The sequence below is a fragment of the Carassius carassius genome, chromosome 50, assembly GCF_963082965.1.
Source record: "Carassius carassius chromosome 50, fCarCar2.1, whole genome shotgun sequence".
Lineage (NCBI taxonomy): Eukaryota > Metazoa > Chordata > Actinopteri > Cypriniformes > Cyprinidae > Carassius > Carassius carassius.
In genome coordinates, this window is record NC_081804.1 from 3483436 (window position 1) to 3499311 (window position 15876).

Consider the following 15876-nt stretch of genomic DNA (forward strand, 5'->3'; position numbering starts at 1 on the left):
GAATGTTCTCTGAACAATCTTAAACGAGTAGTTATCAAACTTGTTAGAAAAAAAATGTTAGATGAATGTCAGACTGAAATGTTTCACAAAAAATGAATTCCATGTAGGATGGCCATATGTGCTTTAGTGTTTAAGTAACGTTTCTGGAAGAAAATTAGTTCATAACTTTGAGAGAACCTTGCCAGAACACTTTAACCAAAGTTCTGAGAACGTTCCCTGTGAGCTGGTTGTGTGCATCTGTGAAAACAAATCAAATATAGAGGAAGTGGAGGACTGTAAGTGATATGCTAATCAGCTACATCAGAGAAACTTACCATTCAAAAGATTCTCTAATGAACAGCAGAAAAACGAACCCACGGACAAAAACATTAGAGCCATAATTCTGGTTACAAAAGTATGTAGTTTTAGTACACAATAGAAGAAATCAGTTAGGAAAAGCCATGAAACATTAAATTAATATTTCATGAAAAATGAAAGAGAGACATAACAACTTTCTCTTGAAAATAAATCTCAGAGAGACACTGCTGCATATGACAGATGCTTTGATGAAAAGGAGCAATCAGAAAGGCAACTGTGAGTGTAATGGGCTGACGTTCTCTCACCTTGCTCCTTCTTGAAGTCGTTTTCTGTCAGAAATGCTGGTGTCATTAGCTCCCCGACAGGCGGCTGGATGGAAGCGAAGAACTTGCGGGTGTGAGTACTGAAAAACGTGAACAAAGATGCTTGAAATTGGAGTCAAAAAACTGCTATTTGACTTATATGAATAGAGGTGAGCAAATCATGATGTACAGGTAGGTGATTTACATAAAGAAACATGCAGCCCGTTTAATTCTAACGATGAAGAATGGCCATAAAAAGCAAAATTACGACCATACATGGACCAGTCAACAAAAATAAGTTACTGCTACCGTTGCCATTACATTATGAAAATGTCATTTCTAAATGCTCTCCGATTGTTCAAAATGTGCAGTTTTTAAATGATTTTAGAACTTTTTTAGTTATGAAGATTTTAACAACATCAAAGACCAATTCATCTATTATTTTGCAAACATTATGGGATTGTTACTTTGGAATGCTCTGTGAAAGTTCCGAAAAATGTAGCAACAAGTAAAAAACATCCTGTTAGCTGGGTGACAAGTGGACATCAGGAAATATAAGTTTATAATTTAGCTTCTTTTAAACACTCACCACAGCTGGAAGTTTGCTGCTTGCGTGGAATCACAGAAATCTATGCCCATCATCACTGTAACCGAATCACCTACTGCTAACATTTCTGAAAGAACAATGCAAACAGAACAGAAATAAACCTGAAGTAGTTGTAGATAAAGCTGCTGTGGAAGATCTCATACTGCGCTGGGTTGCAGACCTATCTCTGCGAACTCTCGGATCCTCCTCCCAGACTGCAGCCTGGGATCTTCAATGTGCAGGTTTTTGATCTCAGAGTTTGTGTTGTTGGTAAATAGGATCTGGACGGCCACCATATTTGGGTCCGGACTGAAGGGTTGCCGGCTGAAGCAATAGTCAACTGCAAGACCCTCACCTTTTATATGATGCAAGAGCTCATACATCTTTATCGCACCAGAAGGTGCAATGGTCTGTGAGAAAACAAAAGTGATTTTATTCATATCAAATGTATAAAAATGTATTTCAAATATCATATCAAATGTATAAAAATGTAAATATACAGTAAAAAAAGATTTCTTGGAAAGGAATGAATGCTTTTATTCAGCATGGACACATTAAAATGATCAAAAGTTATTTTGAACTTTTTATTCAAAATGTAAAACTCACATTTCTCTCTTTTTTCCTTACAATTATGAGTTTATATTTCACAGTTCTGAGGGGGGAAAATCTGATATTTAAAATGTAAATAATGTTAAATTTTAAATTCCAGCGCAATCCCACAAAAAGTTTATGCTTAAAACAAGAGAGAGAGAGAGAGAGAGAGAGAGAGAGAGAGAGAGAGAGAGAAGGAAAACAATTCTAATTGGAAAAATATAATTTTTTTTATTTATTTATTTTAATCTTGCATTGCATATTATAATTTTTTTTTATTCTGAAAATAATAAAAAGATGTGCATAAAAAAATAAAGAAAAAAATGAGTGAATTATATTGATTATATGAATTATATTGATAAACTTAGATTACGACAATATTTCTGCTGTATTTATTGCAATTTAAATTTGGCTTAAAACTCACTGTAGGTCCAAGAATAGTGTCGGTCAGTGACAAACCCTCCAGATCAGATACCAGACTACTGGACAGGAAGTTAACCGGAGTCACTGAAGCCGATGCTGTAGCTGGTTCAACTGGAAGAGAGAAAGACAAATGATGTGCTTTTACATTCAAGCACTGTATTTTCCAGACTATAAGTCACACTTTTTTTCATAGTTTGGCTGGTCCTGCGACTTATAGTCAGGTGCGACTTATTTATCAAAATTAATTTGACGTGAACCAAGAGAAATGAACCAAGAGAAAACATTACCGTCTCCAGCCGCCAGAGGGAGCTCTATGCTGCTCAGTGCTCCTGTAGTCTACACTGAAAACATAGAGCGCCCTCACACGGCTGTAGAGGGTAATGTTTTCTCTTGGTTCTAAATTAATGCGACTTATAGTCCAGTGCGACTTATATATGTTTTTTTCCTTGTCATGACGTATTTTTGGACTGATGCGACTTATACTTATAGTCCAAAAAATATGGTATTTGTCTTTAATCTTGTATGTAACGGGGGTGGTGTTGGTGCAGAGGATAAGACACATGCCTTTGGTGTGAGAGACCCGGGTTCGAATCCACTGTGAAACACATATGTGTCCCTGAGCAAGACACTTAATCCTAGTTGCTCCAGAGGCGTGCGACCTCCGACACATATAGCAATTGTAAGTCGTTTTGGATAAAAGCGTCAGCTAAATGAATAAATGTAATGTATGTGTTTTACTCACAGTCATCCAGATCCAGCAAAGACATTTCCTGCGTCTCCTTCTTGCTCTCTTTTTTGGATTGTTTGGGAGGCTGTTTTGATACAGGCGTCTGAGCGAAACAAGAAAAGGTCTATTGTTAACTCTTTATTATTTAAAAAAAACAGAAGGCAGTATACTGTATACAATGCACAGTATTCACGAAGTAGTAAGCTGGTATTCTACTCCAATCTAGCCCGACCTTCTTCTTCCTGATGTTGGATGTGTCAGACTCAGACTCCTCCTCTGACTCCTCCTCCGACTCATCCTCTGATTCGCTGCTCTCTGATTCGCTCTCTGATTCTGAAGCACTTTTCTGATTCTTCACTGCCTTCCTGACACTCTTCCTGTCCTCTGCACTGCTGCTCTGTTCGCTGTGGGAATGGTTGAGCAGAACATGAGACATTTGGTGAAACAAGCTGATCAGAACTTATAATTGACACTGATTTGGTGTATTGTGTGGATGGCGCACCTCTCTGCACTCTCCTCTGCTGGCTTCTTTGCTTTGGTTTTGTCCAGCTTCTTCCTTTTTTTCTTTTCCTCTTCCTCCTCAGACTCGGTCTCTTCTCCGCTGTCTTCACTCTCTGAACCGGAACCGCTTTCATCACTGCCGCTAGCGCTTGCTGAACCGCTGCCCGAGTCTGATTCTACCAGGAGAGTGAGAGAAATTGTGCTGAAACATTTGTGTTAAAATTGAGATGAAAAACTTGTGATGAAATTGTTATGAAAACGTGATGAAATTGTGATGAAGAATTTGTGATGAAAAACTTGATGAAATTGTGATGAAGAATTTGTGATGGAATTGTGATGAAAAAAATTAACAAATGTTTTTTCACATTTTCTTTGTGATGAAAAAACTAAAATTGAACAGGTATCAGTGCTGAATCTCATGAAACTAAACTATTTCCCCCAATATTCGCATGTACTATACATTTTTTGTAATACAGGTTTGAAGACATTAGCTTATATAGCAATATACTTACATCAGAATTCATATCATTTTCATTAAAAATGGTGATGAATACTTATACATTATAAATGTATAAAATACATTATACATTAATGAAAAGAACTATAGGGAATCTAATCAAAATGAGTATTTTCTATCTGTATTTCGTTAGCTTAGCAACAAACTAATGTCCAACAGTAATCAGTGTTGAATCACATGTAAATGATCTTATTTTCCATTATTTGCATATACTAAGCATTTCTTGTAATAAGTGTAATTAACTTAGCAACATGCCTTCAGCTTACTGTTACAGCTAAGTGACTTACCACAGTTGTTGCCATACAGATCATATTATGATATATTTTGGCTAGCATGTTGAAATGTTATTTTAGTATTATTTATATATTATTATAGTTTTTAGTAATAATTTATCTTTAAATTAATTAATTTTAATTAAATTATCTTAAATTTTTTTTATGTTTGCTATATTCTTATTCCGTTTCGTTTTTTTTAAACATTATTATTTAGTTGTTTATATTATGATTTTTCCATGGACAATATGCTACATTGGCCACAGTTACCGCTATCTGCTGATTCAGTTGGACCTGATTCTCCTTCGGAGTCGGAGTAGAAAGGTTTCTCTACTTTCTTCTCCTTACGATCCTTCCGGCTTGAGCATTTGCTCCAATCTGGAATCTGCAAAGGATCACAAAACAGCATCAAAACAAGCTCAAGTACATCTGAAGGACCTAATCAGAGAAAGAGGTTCAAATAACGGCCATGAATGCCTCTTAATATGCAGCAAACATCTGTTTACACTCATACATCAATATAACTTCGGTTCTAGAGACTTGTGTCTCTCTTAGCTCAGTGTTTGATGTCCACAGCAGGGAAGGTTGTGCATTCATGGCTTTTATTCTCATTGTGTACACTTAAACATATAATTAAAGAAATCACATCCTAAAAAAGACCCCAAAAGACCTCCAGCACTGAATTACCCAAGATTAATTCAACTTTACGTTGCTGAACTAAATTAGCGATTAGCAACTAGCACAAGTGAGTACTGTAGGCAATTTCCAGGGTGTTTTTTGAGGTTTCTGGTCTTTAATCGTAGAGCAAAGGCTGAGGAAAGGGAAAGGCTGGTCTAGCACAGTACAGATGCTATACTAGGCTGGTGGCAAAAGCTCTTTGGGTCTGACACTAAGGGTGACTAACAGACTCACGCTGGTTAAAGTGGTGACTCTTTCAAGCAGCGTAATAACCTGGCAAACAGGAAAGAATAAAAAGAAACGCAAGAATGATGCTGTGAGATGGCCAGAAGAAGAGGAAAGAAAAGAACAGAACAGAAAGAAAATATATTTTAAAGTACACACAAGGATTCAGGTTGCACTTGTCAACAGATTAGCACGTATTTGGATACGTTTTATGTCCATATTTCACTTCAGTCAAAGAAACTGAAAGTGTTACATTCATACCAAAGACGATAACTTTATAAAGAGAATCAATAAGAACTAAACGAGAAAAGCAACTTCCACACCACAGGTATAATGATAAAAACACAGAAGAATTATATTATTGAAGTTTTTTCGAACTGCTGAACAAAAAACAACAAAAAAACATTGACAGCCAATCAGAAAAGCAAGTGAGCATTTACAGTGTCAAACAAAAAAACTGTAGTGCACGCATATAATAAACATTGGTGTGGGATCTAATATAGTTATGGTTATAGTTATCGTTCTTGGTGTGAACGGGTCATTAAGGGGGAAATTCACTCAGAATAAATAGCATTATTTACATCCGTACATCCTTTAGTGTTCAATTTAATAAATTTGCCCAAATTAGCACTCATAATTTCCAATGCAAATTATGCAAATTGGGTAACTGCATAAACACGCCCACATAGTTAATGCTTAAATAACTCTGCACTGCACAACTCACAATCTTTTCGGTCGTTATTAAGTACTGAGTTGTTACCCAACAGAGAACATTCTCAGAATTTTGGTTAGCATTCTGGCAAGGTTTTGAACAAACGTTCTTCCAGTAAATTTAATAGAATGTCTGTTTAAAGTTATCTGGTCTTTAGTAATGTTCTCAAAACGTTAGCACAAAATGTTATTTATACATCATTCATGAAACATTTTTTTTTCTTAACTGTTTTAGTTGGATGTTCGTGTAGTTAATGTTTTTTAAATGTTACTACATGTACAACAACGTTCGTATAACCATGAAAAAAAGTACCAACATTTTAAAAAACTGGACGTTTTGAATGTTCGGAGAACATCAGAAATAAATGTTCATAAATAACTAAATTGATACATTATTAAAATGTTCTTAGAGCATATTTTTGATAGCTGGGTAAGAAATGCGGCAGATTAACACAATTTGACATACTTTACTGGTACCGTATTACAGCTCTTTAAACTGAAAAAGTCACTTATTTTAGGCTTTTTCTTTTATTAAAAACATATATTTAATTCTATTTACTACCTGCTGTCTTGGACAACCCATCAGAGATTGTGGCTGATTAAATTTGCATGTGTTTAGTTTACATTTAAATGTTGTACGCAAGAGTGTCTGTTTAGTGAATTCACCCCTTAGTTTAGAGCTTTCAGAAGGTCTCTCAATGTGACAATAACAAATCTGTATTAGGATGATGTTTTAATGCTTTGTTGAGAATTTGGTGTCACAGTAATGGAAGTGCAACGTTAATATGAAGGTTTTGCAATGTTGTGGTTTGCTTGGCAGGAAATTAAGTCAGCAGATTTCAGACTGAGACACGAAAACACACACTTTAGTAAGGTTGAGCCAGAGGGCTTGACTACATAAAGGACAGAGAGAAAAGCCACAGCACTCTGGTGGGCACCTCTCTCCAGTCTCCCAAGAGACCCATTCGGCCCCCACTGGTGTCTATGAGCTCCTCTTGCTGCTTAATATGGTGGGCGGGAACATAAAGAGACAGACAGACTGTCAGAAAGGGGATGTGGATGAACATCGGATGGGATAAAACTGATAACTCCCAGAAATCTGCTGTGAATGTGAATGATGATGAACTAACAAACATGATTATGCAGACAAAAACCTGGCTGGACTCAAGACCCTGACCGATCAGTGTGTGGTACAGACCTCAGAGAATATTAATCAGGAAGGAGTGGCATGTGTGAATGTATGTGGGTGTGTTTGTCTAGTTAGTTCTAGAACTCTCAGTGATTTTAAAACAATTCTAGAACCACAGACAAACATCTACTATTTGGACAAATAATTTTAGAATTTGTTTGTAAATAATTTTAAAGGAATGTTAAGTGTTCAAGTTAAACTCATTAAAGACATGCTGCTAATAGAGTGCAACAATCTTTGATTTACAGCAAAATGTTTATATATTTTATAAATATATATATAAACAAAGCAATATATTTTACATTTTATATGCCATTTGCAAAGTTTCATGCTAAAGAGTTCTCATGGCATCATTTGCTCGTCGCGGTTCTCTGATTGGTGGAGATTCTCAGCTAAATTTTATGGTTAAAATGTGATTATTTAAAAGTTTAAATTATGAGAGCTGATTACTTCAACAAAAGCATACATCCTCGATTAACAACCTCATAGCACAAAACTAGTCTGTCTTTAAAGTTATCATTAAAAATAAGTTCTGCTATTAAGAAAATGAATGGAGATTTTACTTCCAGAATCCGAATGTTGCACTCTATTACCAATGGAAATCATTTTGACACATCAACCAATAGGGCTGCAGGATGAGTAGCTAGGACCTGCTGAAATGCAGAGTGTGTGAATTATGTGTTATGAGGGTGGAGTTATGCTAATGAGCAAGGAGAGTGAGCGATATAAAAGTGATTGGTAGTGTGTTTTTTTGTCAGTGCTTTGGGGCGTTTCTTTGGGAGATCTTGCATGTTGGAGCTCCCTCTTGTGGTCTGTAGGAGAAGCACCCCTGCACCCTCTGGCCCTGTCAGAACTGTTCGCTCTGCACACACAGACAGAATCCTTCACCTCCACGTTGCGCACGGATGGGTCAGGTGCCGATTCAGGCCAGTTGGGCAGCTCCTGGTATCCTCCGGCTTTAGCGTTCAGCAGATGGGACAGTGAACCCAGCTGGAAGTGATCTCTGTCTGCAAAGAATCGAAGAAAATCACAATGAGATCTCTTATGTCTCAATCGTGTCCACAGATTTTTCTAAAGGTCCCAGTAATCTCAAGATTTTCAAAAGAGATGTAAAAATATGCTCAGATTTGCACGCATTTCAGGATCTAAACCTATAACTGAAACTAAAATGAAAACCTTTAAATGGAGACTCCAGGACGGGGGCAGGCTTGAGTGCCAGGAAAAGCTTCTTGGCGTATTTGTTAAGAGCGCCGCTTTTATCAGTGGGCACAATGAGTTGGCGGATAAAGCGGGCTCGATCTCTGATGTCATAGTTTTGATCATATTTTGCCAGGTTCAGTACATACTGCGTCAACAGTTTAGTCTGAAAGACAGAAAAGAGAAGAAAAACACAAAGGAATTGAACTCTCAGGAGTCTCAAGAGTTTCATGCCTGACAGGCAACGTAGTTGAGTGCATCTAAATGATATGACATAAGCAGACAAAAATTGTATTGCTTGATTAAATAATGATTCATGTTGAGTTTCTCCCAAAAAATCTTAACATGAAAAGAAAAAGTTAAGATAAATAAAATTATATAATTTATTTACCTGCCAAAGCAACATTTCTCATTTTTATTTAGTTTAACTTGATGTACAAAAATTATTAAAACTAATTATAAAATAATTATTAAAATAAAAAGAAAATAAATTTATAAGTATGCAGGGAAATTAATTCAAAAATACATTTATTAATACATTTCAGTTGTGTCCCTATATGTTTTCACTCCTATATTATCCCCTGTCTTTCAGCTGTTTTAACCTAATTTCAGAGGTCTTCAGAAAGCTTCAGCTATATTCAGCCATCATTTATAAAAATACTGCACAACATGAGATTACCTTAAACATCTTAAACTGGCTTTTCATGCATTTGTAATGTGAAACCTCTTCAATCAACATTACTACCTTTTACTATTGTTGTTTGCTTTCATTTATGAGTTTCGTCATGTTGCATAATGCAAGGGAGCTTGCTTACTGCTAATGTGCTCTGCATTATTTATCCTAATAGCATGCAAACAATCAAGCATGTCACTTCTGTGTAGGGTTATCAATATTTAAAACTATTAAAATATTTTCATTAATTGAAATAAAGCTCAAATAAAATATAAATATTAGAAAGGAAAAACTAAGCGAAACTTGCCTCGGTCATAACCGGAATTAAGATGAAGTTAAAGTACTAAAATTACTTAATGGAAATAAATAACTAATATAAATATTAAATAAAAGACAAAAGCACATAAAAAAACTACAATTAAAATAAAAACTGAAAATATAAAAATAAAAGCTCAAGAAATTCAAAACATGAATAGTTTATGAAAAATACTATTAAAGTAACACTGCTTGTTTGTAAAACTGGCCATAAGCACATGTTTGTCCCCTCACCTGTTTTGAGTTAGTTAGGTACAGTTTGGCAGCCAGATTGATGATCTGCAGCTTGACAATGTCTTCCTCGTTGTTGAAGCTTTTGGCCATCTTTCTCAGGACGTCGGGGGCGATTTTGGGGACGTGTTCGCAGTATTCTCCGATCAGCCACAGGATGCTCGCTCGGGCCATGGGCACCTGACGTCACACACAATATCAGGACTAGGGAGTGCGTTTAAATGTGAAAAAGGGTAGTTTAGATCACAACTCTACCTGGATGTTGTCGATGAGTTTGGCCATGTGTTTGATGATGTCACTATGCTGTTCAGGCTGCATCTGCAGAAGCTTTTTGATCACCACCACTGATTCAGCCACAACCAACTCTGAAAACACACACCTAAGATTACTCAAAATTATCTGACGGACGTCTTTGGCCATTGCACTGTGGCTTGCTGTTTTATTCAGCATGCGATGGACCAATTTCAAGTGTATTTCAAGAGTATATAGAGGAACAATTGCATGTTACCAAGCCAAAGGCTCATATTTTTCTTCTTTTGCATCATAAGAACCTCATCTGACATCGAGCAAAGAACTTTTGATGTCTTCTTAAGTGGTTCTCACTTAATGGATAATTAATGGGCATTAAAAACATTCTGTTGCAATCCCTTGTACCCCAACACACACTCTCACCGTCTCTGTTGGACAGCAGCTGTACGAGGCCGTTCAGACAGGTGTCTCTGACTTCACCGATGTTTGTAGCACAGCGACCTATGGCCTGAATGCTGGCCGCCACAAAATCCTTATCCATGCTCTTAATATATGTCTTGAACACAAATAGAGAAATATATGATCCCTAATTATAACATTCTAGAATAAACTACTGTTAACACTGTTATCTATAATCGTACCATGGGTGGTTGACAAAATGATATGCACATGAACTTATTCTATTCAACATCAACATTTTAGGTTCAAATGTATTGTATATGTATGTGTAGTGTAAGTGTATTGTAGGTGTTTTGATGGGTCACCATTTCTTTGTTCATAATTTTTATCAACCTTTTAGTTTGCAGTTCAATTAATTAGTTAAATTAAATTTTATTTTTCAAAAAAATCTATAATCTTAAAAACTTAAAGCAAATATTCTTTAATTTCATAATATTAGTTTATAATGTGTACTACTGTTCAAAAGTGTGGGGTCATTTCTTTTTTTTCAACAAGAATGCATTTAATTGATCTATAGTCACAGAAAAGGCAATTAAAATTCTGTTCTTTTAAACTTCATCAGAGAATCATGGAAAAAATATTTTGAAAATATTAGGCATTGAGCAGCACAACCGTTATTTTATTATTATTATTATTTTGTGAGCAGCAATTTAGCATATTAGAAAGATTTCTGATATATATATATATATATATATATATATATAGAAAGAGAGAGAGAGAGAGAGAGAGAGAGAGAGAGAGAGAGAGAGATAGATAGATACAACCTGAATTCCGGAAAAGTTGGGACGTTTTTTAAATTTTAATAAAATGAAAACTAAAAGACTTTCAAATCACATGAGCCAATATTTAATTCACAATAGAACATAGATAACATAGCAAATGTTTAAACTGAGAAAGTTTACAATTTTATGCACAAAATGAGCTCATTTCAATTTTGATTTCTGCTACAGGTCTCAAAATAGTTGGGACGGGGCATGTTTACCATGGTGTAGCATCTCCTTTTCTTTTCAAAACAGTTTGAAGACGTCTGGGCATTGAGGCTATGAGTTGCTGGAGTTTTGCTGTTGGAATTTGGTCCCATTCTTGCCTTATATAGATTTCCAGCTGCTGAAGAGTTCGTGGTCGTCTTTGACGTATTTTTCGTTTAATGATGCGCCAAATGTTCTCTATAGGTGAAAGATCTGGACTGCAGGCAGGCCAGGTTAGCACCCGGACTCTTCTACGACGAAGCCATGCTGTTGTTATAGCTGCAGTATGTGGTTTTGCATTGTCCTGCTGAAATAAACAAGGCCTTCCCTGAAATAGACGTTGTTTGGAGGGAAGCATATGTTGCTCTAAAACCTTTATATACCTTTCAGCATTCACAGAGCCTTCCAAAACATGCAAGCTGCCCATACCGTATGCACTTATGCACCCCCATACCATCAGAGATGCTGGCTTTTGAACTGAACGCTGATAACATGCTGGAAGGTCTCCCTCCTCTTTAGCCCGGAGGACACGGCGTCCGTGATTTCCAACAAGAATGTCAAATTTGGACTCGTCTGACCATAAAACACTATTCTACTTTGAAATAGTCCATTTTAAATGAGACTTGGCCCACAGGACACAACGGCGCTTCTGGACCATGTTCACATATGGCTTCCTTTTTGCATGATAGAGCTTTAGTTGGCATCTGCTGATGGCACGGCGGATTGTGTTTACCGACAGTGGTTTCTGAAAGTATTCCTGGGCCCATTTAGTAATGTCATTGACACAATCATGCCGATGAGTGATGCAGTGTCGTCTGAGAGCCCGAAGACCACGGGCATCCAATAAAGGTCTCCGGCCTTGTCCCTCACGCACAGAGATTTCTCCAGTTTCTCTGAATCTTTTGATGATGTTATGCACTGTAGATGATGAGATTTGCAAAGCCTTTGCAATTTGACGTTGAGGAACATTGTTTTTAAAGTTTTCCACAATTTTTTTACGCAGTCTTTCACAGATTGGAGAGCCTCTGCCCATCTTTACTTCTGAGAGACTCTGCTTCTCTAAGACAAAGCTTTTATAGCTAATCATGTTACAGACCTGATATCAATTAACTTAATTAATCACTAGATGTTCTCCCAGCTGAATCTTTTCAAAACTGCTTGCTTTTTTAGCCATTTGTTGCCCCCGTGCCAACTTTTTTGAGACCTGTAGCAGGCATTAAATTTTAAATGAGCTAATTAAGTGGTTAAAAGTGTAACATTTCTCAGTTTAAACATTTGCTACGTTATCTATGTTCTATTGTGAATAAAATATTGGCTCATGTGATTTGAAATTCCTTTAGTTTTCATTTTATTAAAATTTAAAAAACGTCCCTTTTCCGGAATTCGGGTTGTAGATAGATATATAGATAAATAGATATTGTATATAAAATATTTATATATAATATAAATTACCGTATTTTCCGGACTATAAGTCGCACTTTTTTTCATAGTTTGACTCGTCCTGCTACTTATAGTCAGGTGCGACTTATTTACCAAAATTAATTTGACATGAACCGAGAGAAATGAACTAAGAGACATGAACCAAGAGAAAACATTACCGTCTACAGCCGCGAGAGGGAGCTCTATGCTGCTCAGTGCTCCTGTAGTCTACACTGAAGACATAGAGTGCCCTCTCGTGGCTGTAGACGGTAATGTTTTCTCTTGGTGCTTGGTTCTAAATAAATGCGACTTATAGTCCAGTGCGACTTATATATGTTTTTTTCCTCATCATGACACATTTTTGGACTGATGCGACTTATACTCAGGTGCGACTTACAGTCCGAAAAATACGGTAGGTGAATATAAATATATGCAGGTAAATACATGTAAATATTTTCAAAACATATACTGTGTATTTATATATACATAATTAATATTCACAGTACACACACACACATATATTATGTAAACAAAAACATTTATTTTGGATTTGATTTATCACGATTAATCGTTGCCCAACACTAATATATTGTTACAATATTAGCGTTTTAACTGTATTTTTGGTCAAATAAATAAAGCAAATAAATGCATTGGTAAGCATGAGACTTCTTTCAAAAGCTTAAAAAAAAATGACCCCAAACTTTTGAATGGTATATTATAATAAATCATAAATTATATATTATATGATATTATATTACAACATAAAACCAGTATATGTATATATATATATATATATATATATATATATATATATATATATATATATAAAACGGTACCTGAAATTCTCTCAGGATTGTGGAGATGTTCGTCTCATTGGCCAAATTAGTCAAAACCTCCAGCTGTGTTCATAAGAGAAGATAAAATCATCAGTCCAACTTTAAAACTCTCAAACTATATGAATCAACACTCGAGTGAAACCATTTAATGGCATAATATCTCAGTATGAAGATTTGTGTGTTTCAGAGCGTGTCTGTTCACCTTGAGGATTTTGATCTGCGTCGGGTCTGTGGAGCGGATATAAAAACTCTTCAGATATGGCTCAAACATTCCCTGAAAGACAAAAACATGCACATTCCAACATCAGAGCATTCATCTAAACAGATGGAAATCTAACATTTTTCAATAGTGATTGAATGTTTCTGTTCTATTATGCCTTTACAGAAAGGCTTCTAAAAGTCTGAAATCTCTCAAGGACTAACCAATAAATGGATGAAAGCAAAACAACAAGGAACCTTTTAGGTTAAGTATTGAATCGTGAAATATTAAGCCCTTTTATACAATTTGCAGCAACGCTTCTCAATGCATTGAACTATATGGAGTAAAACATCAAGCTCCAGCGTTCAGATCAAGTGTTGTTTGTTGACCTTTCACATGCATCACACTTGATGCATAAAGTTTGTTAAACAAAATGTCAAAAGCATGTCACGATATTCCGAAAAATACACAATCATCATATTATGTAAATACATGGTCAAATTGTCCTGTGACTCAGTGATCTCCAGTGCTTTTCAAGAGGAAGTCAAAGTGACGCATGTGCTTTTACACTTTTCTGTGAATCACTCACTCGTCTCTTGATGGTCATCGTAGCAACGTTCTGAAGCACGACGTACTGCACTTCACTACAGAGACACAAAACACACGTCAACATCAGTGACACAACAACATGAAGACGTTCATAATTCAAAACCCTTAAAAAGTGTTTGAGATGAGAAGTAATATTTTCAAAGAAGAGGCTTAAACGGAGCGATGCATGTGAATAATGGATGATGTTTACGGTCTGAGTATCTCTATTTTTGAGGCTAATGCCAAATTCTGTCATCATTCAGTGCCATTTCGCCTGCATTGACTAATAATGTTATCAACTGACGTCATATCTTACATCATTAAACAGAGACACTTCACGCTGTGTCAGAGTTTGAGGGACAAAAGTGTGTTTGTGTCTGAGCTGCGTGTGAGTGTGTTAATGTTCCATTAGTAAGTGACTCATTACTCACCTGTGGCTGCGCATCAACCTGACCAATGCTTTAGCAATGATGCCCACCTCTGCTTTAGGAGCCAAATGGAAGTACAACTGAGCTACTGCCATCACCACCTGCACAGACAGAGAGAGGGGTTCATTATGAGACAGTTCCGGCTAAATGAACACCATTTCTCTATTTAGAGGTCATGTGAGACAGATCCAATTATCATAATGCTGGCAAAACAGCTTTAGCACTTTGTCAAATTAAATACTGATGCAATGTGTGAACAACAGTAAAAAACAACAACAAAAAAACCCTATAATTTAAAAAAAAAACACTAAACTAAAATACATTTAAATAATTCTAAAACAAATGAAAATAATATTAAGAAAAACTGGGGGGGAAACTGGCATTAAATTATATTTATTTTAATAAAATAAATATAAAATAAACAATCATGCATTTAATTTAATAATAATAATAATAACAACAACAATAAATAAAATGAAAAGAAAAAATACGATTTAAAAAAACTAACCAAACAACTGGAAAAAACTGACACTAATGTACTGAAACTGAAACTAAAATACATTAATAATACATAAATAATAAAACAAATGTCCCATAAATTTAATAATAAAAAACACTAACAATAACAAACAAAAGAGACTTTAAAAAAGACGAAAAAGGCCAAAATTATACAATTAAAAAAAATTTAATACCATACTTAGAATAATAAAAACACCAGTTGAGTAATTGGAAAGACTGAGAGTGAACTAAAGTAAATTCTCATGACTCCAAAACTAATTAAAATAGTAACATTCATGCATTTGGCATACACTTTAAAATGAATGAATGGACTAAGGCATTCCAATTCAATTTCCTGCAGCATGTGGGCAATTCAATTCAAATTCAGTTCGTTCTTAAAATCAGAATTTTCCTAAATATAATTATTGAAATATTCTTGATAATTGTTTAATATATAGAAAATAAATAATACTGTTTCTAATTAATAATTAACTTGCAGTGAAGCCAAAGCAGAACTGTGTGTGTGTGTGTGTGTGTGTGACTCACAGCAGCGTTGCGGCTCTGCAGCAGGGGTTTGGTGTTCCTCAGTAGGAGTCTGTGATCGGGGTCCATCACATATGGCTTCCTCTTCACTACAGTCGCTGCCTCGGCTTTCTTATCTTCATCTTCCTCATCATCAGAGGCGTAGAAGGCCTTCTCACTGTTCTCCTCCAACAGAGACTCCTGCGTATACACACACATGTTAAAAGTGGATACATCTTCCTGCGATACACACTCACACATGTGTGAGATACTCA

General features: G+C 35.7%; 1 protein-coding gene across 7 annotated transcripts in view; it reads right to left on the reverse strand.

The window, feature by feature from the left end:
* LOC132133208 (AP-3 complex subunit beta-2-like) overlaps positions 1–15876 on the reverse strand; it is a 33131-nt gene that overhangs the window by 2812 nt on the left and 14443 nt on the right. For 4 of the 7 annotated variants that reach the window (XM_059545975.1, XM_059545977.1, XM_059545971.1 and 1 more), the window contains exons 8-26: positions 15626–15802; positions 14585–14682; positions 14155–14209; positions 13569–13640; positions 13367–13429; positions 10108–10240; positions 9691–9800; positions 9439–9615; positions 8196–8382; positions 7908–8026; positions 5129–5167; positions 4487–4601; positions 3429–3603; positions 3159–3330; positions 2942–3029; positions 2201–2310; positions 1367–1595; positions 1189–1273; positions 603–700 (exon numbers count right to left, since the gene is read on the reverse strand). In XM_059545975.1, the coding sequence (XP_059401958.1) occupies positions 603–700; positions 1189–1273; positions 1367–1595; positions 2201–2310; positions 2942–3029; positions 3159–3330; positions 3429–3603; positions 4487–4601; positions 5129–5167; positions 7908–8026; positions 8196–8382; positions 9439–9615; positions 9691–9800; positions 10108–10240; positions 13367–13429; positions 13569–13640; positions 14155–14209; positions 14585–14682; positions 15626–15802 (2302 nt within the window). The remainder of the gene's footprint in view (positions 1–602; positions 701–1188; positions 1274–1366; positions 1596–2200; positions 2311–2941; positions 3030–3158; positions 3331–3428; positions 3604–4486; positions 4602–5128; positions 5168–7907; positions 8027–8195; positions 8383–9438; positions 9616–9690; positions 9801–10107; positions 10241–13366; positions 13430–13568; positions 13641–14154; positions 14210–14584; positions 14683–15625; positions 15803–15876) is intronic. The other 3 variants (XM_059545978.1, XM_059545976.1, XM_059545974.1) reach the window with 1 other exon arrangement.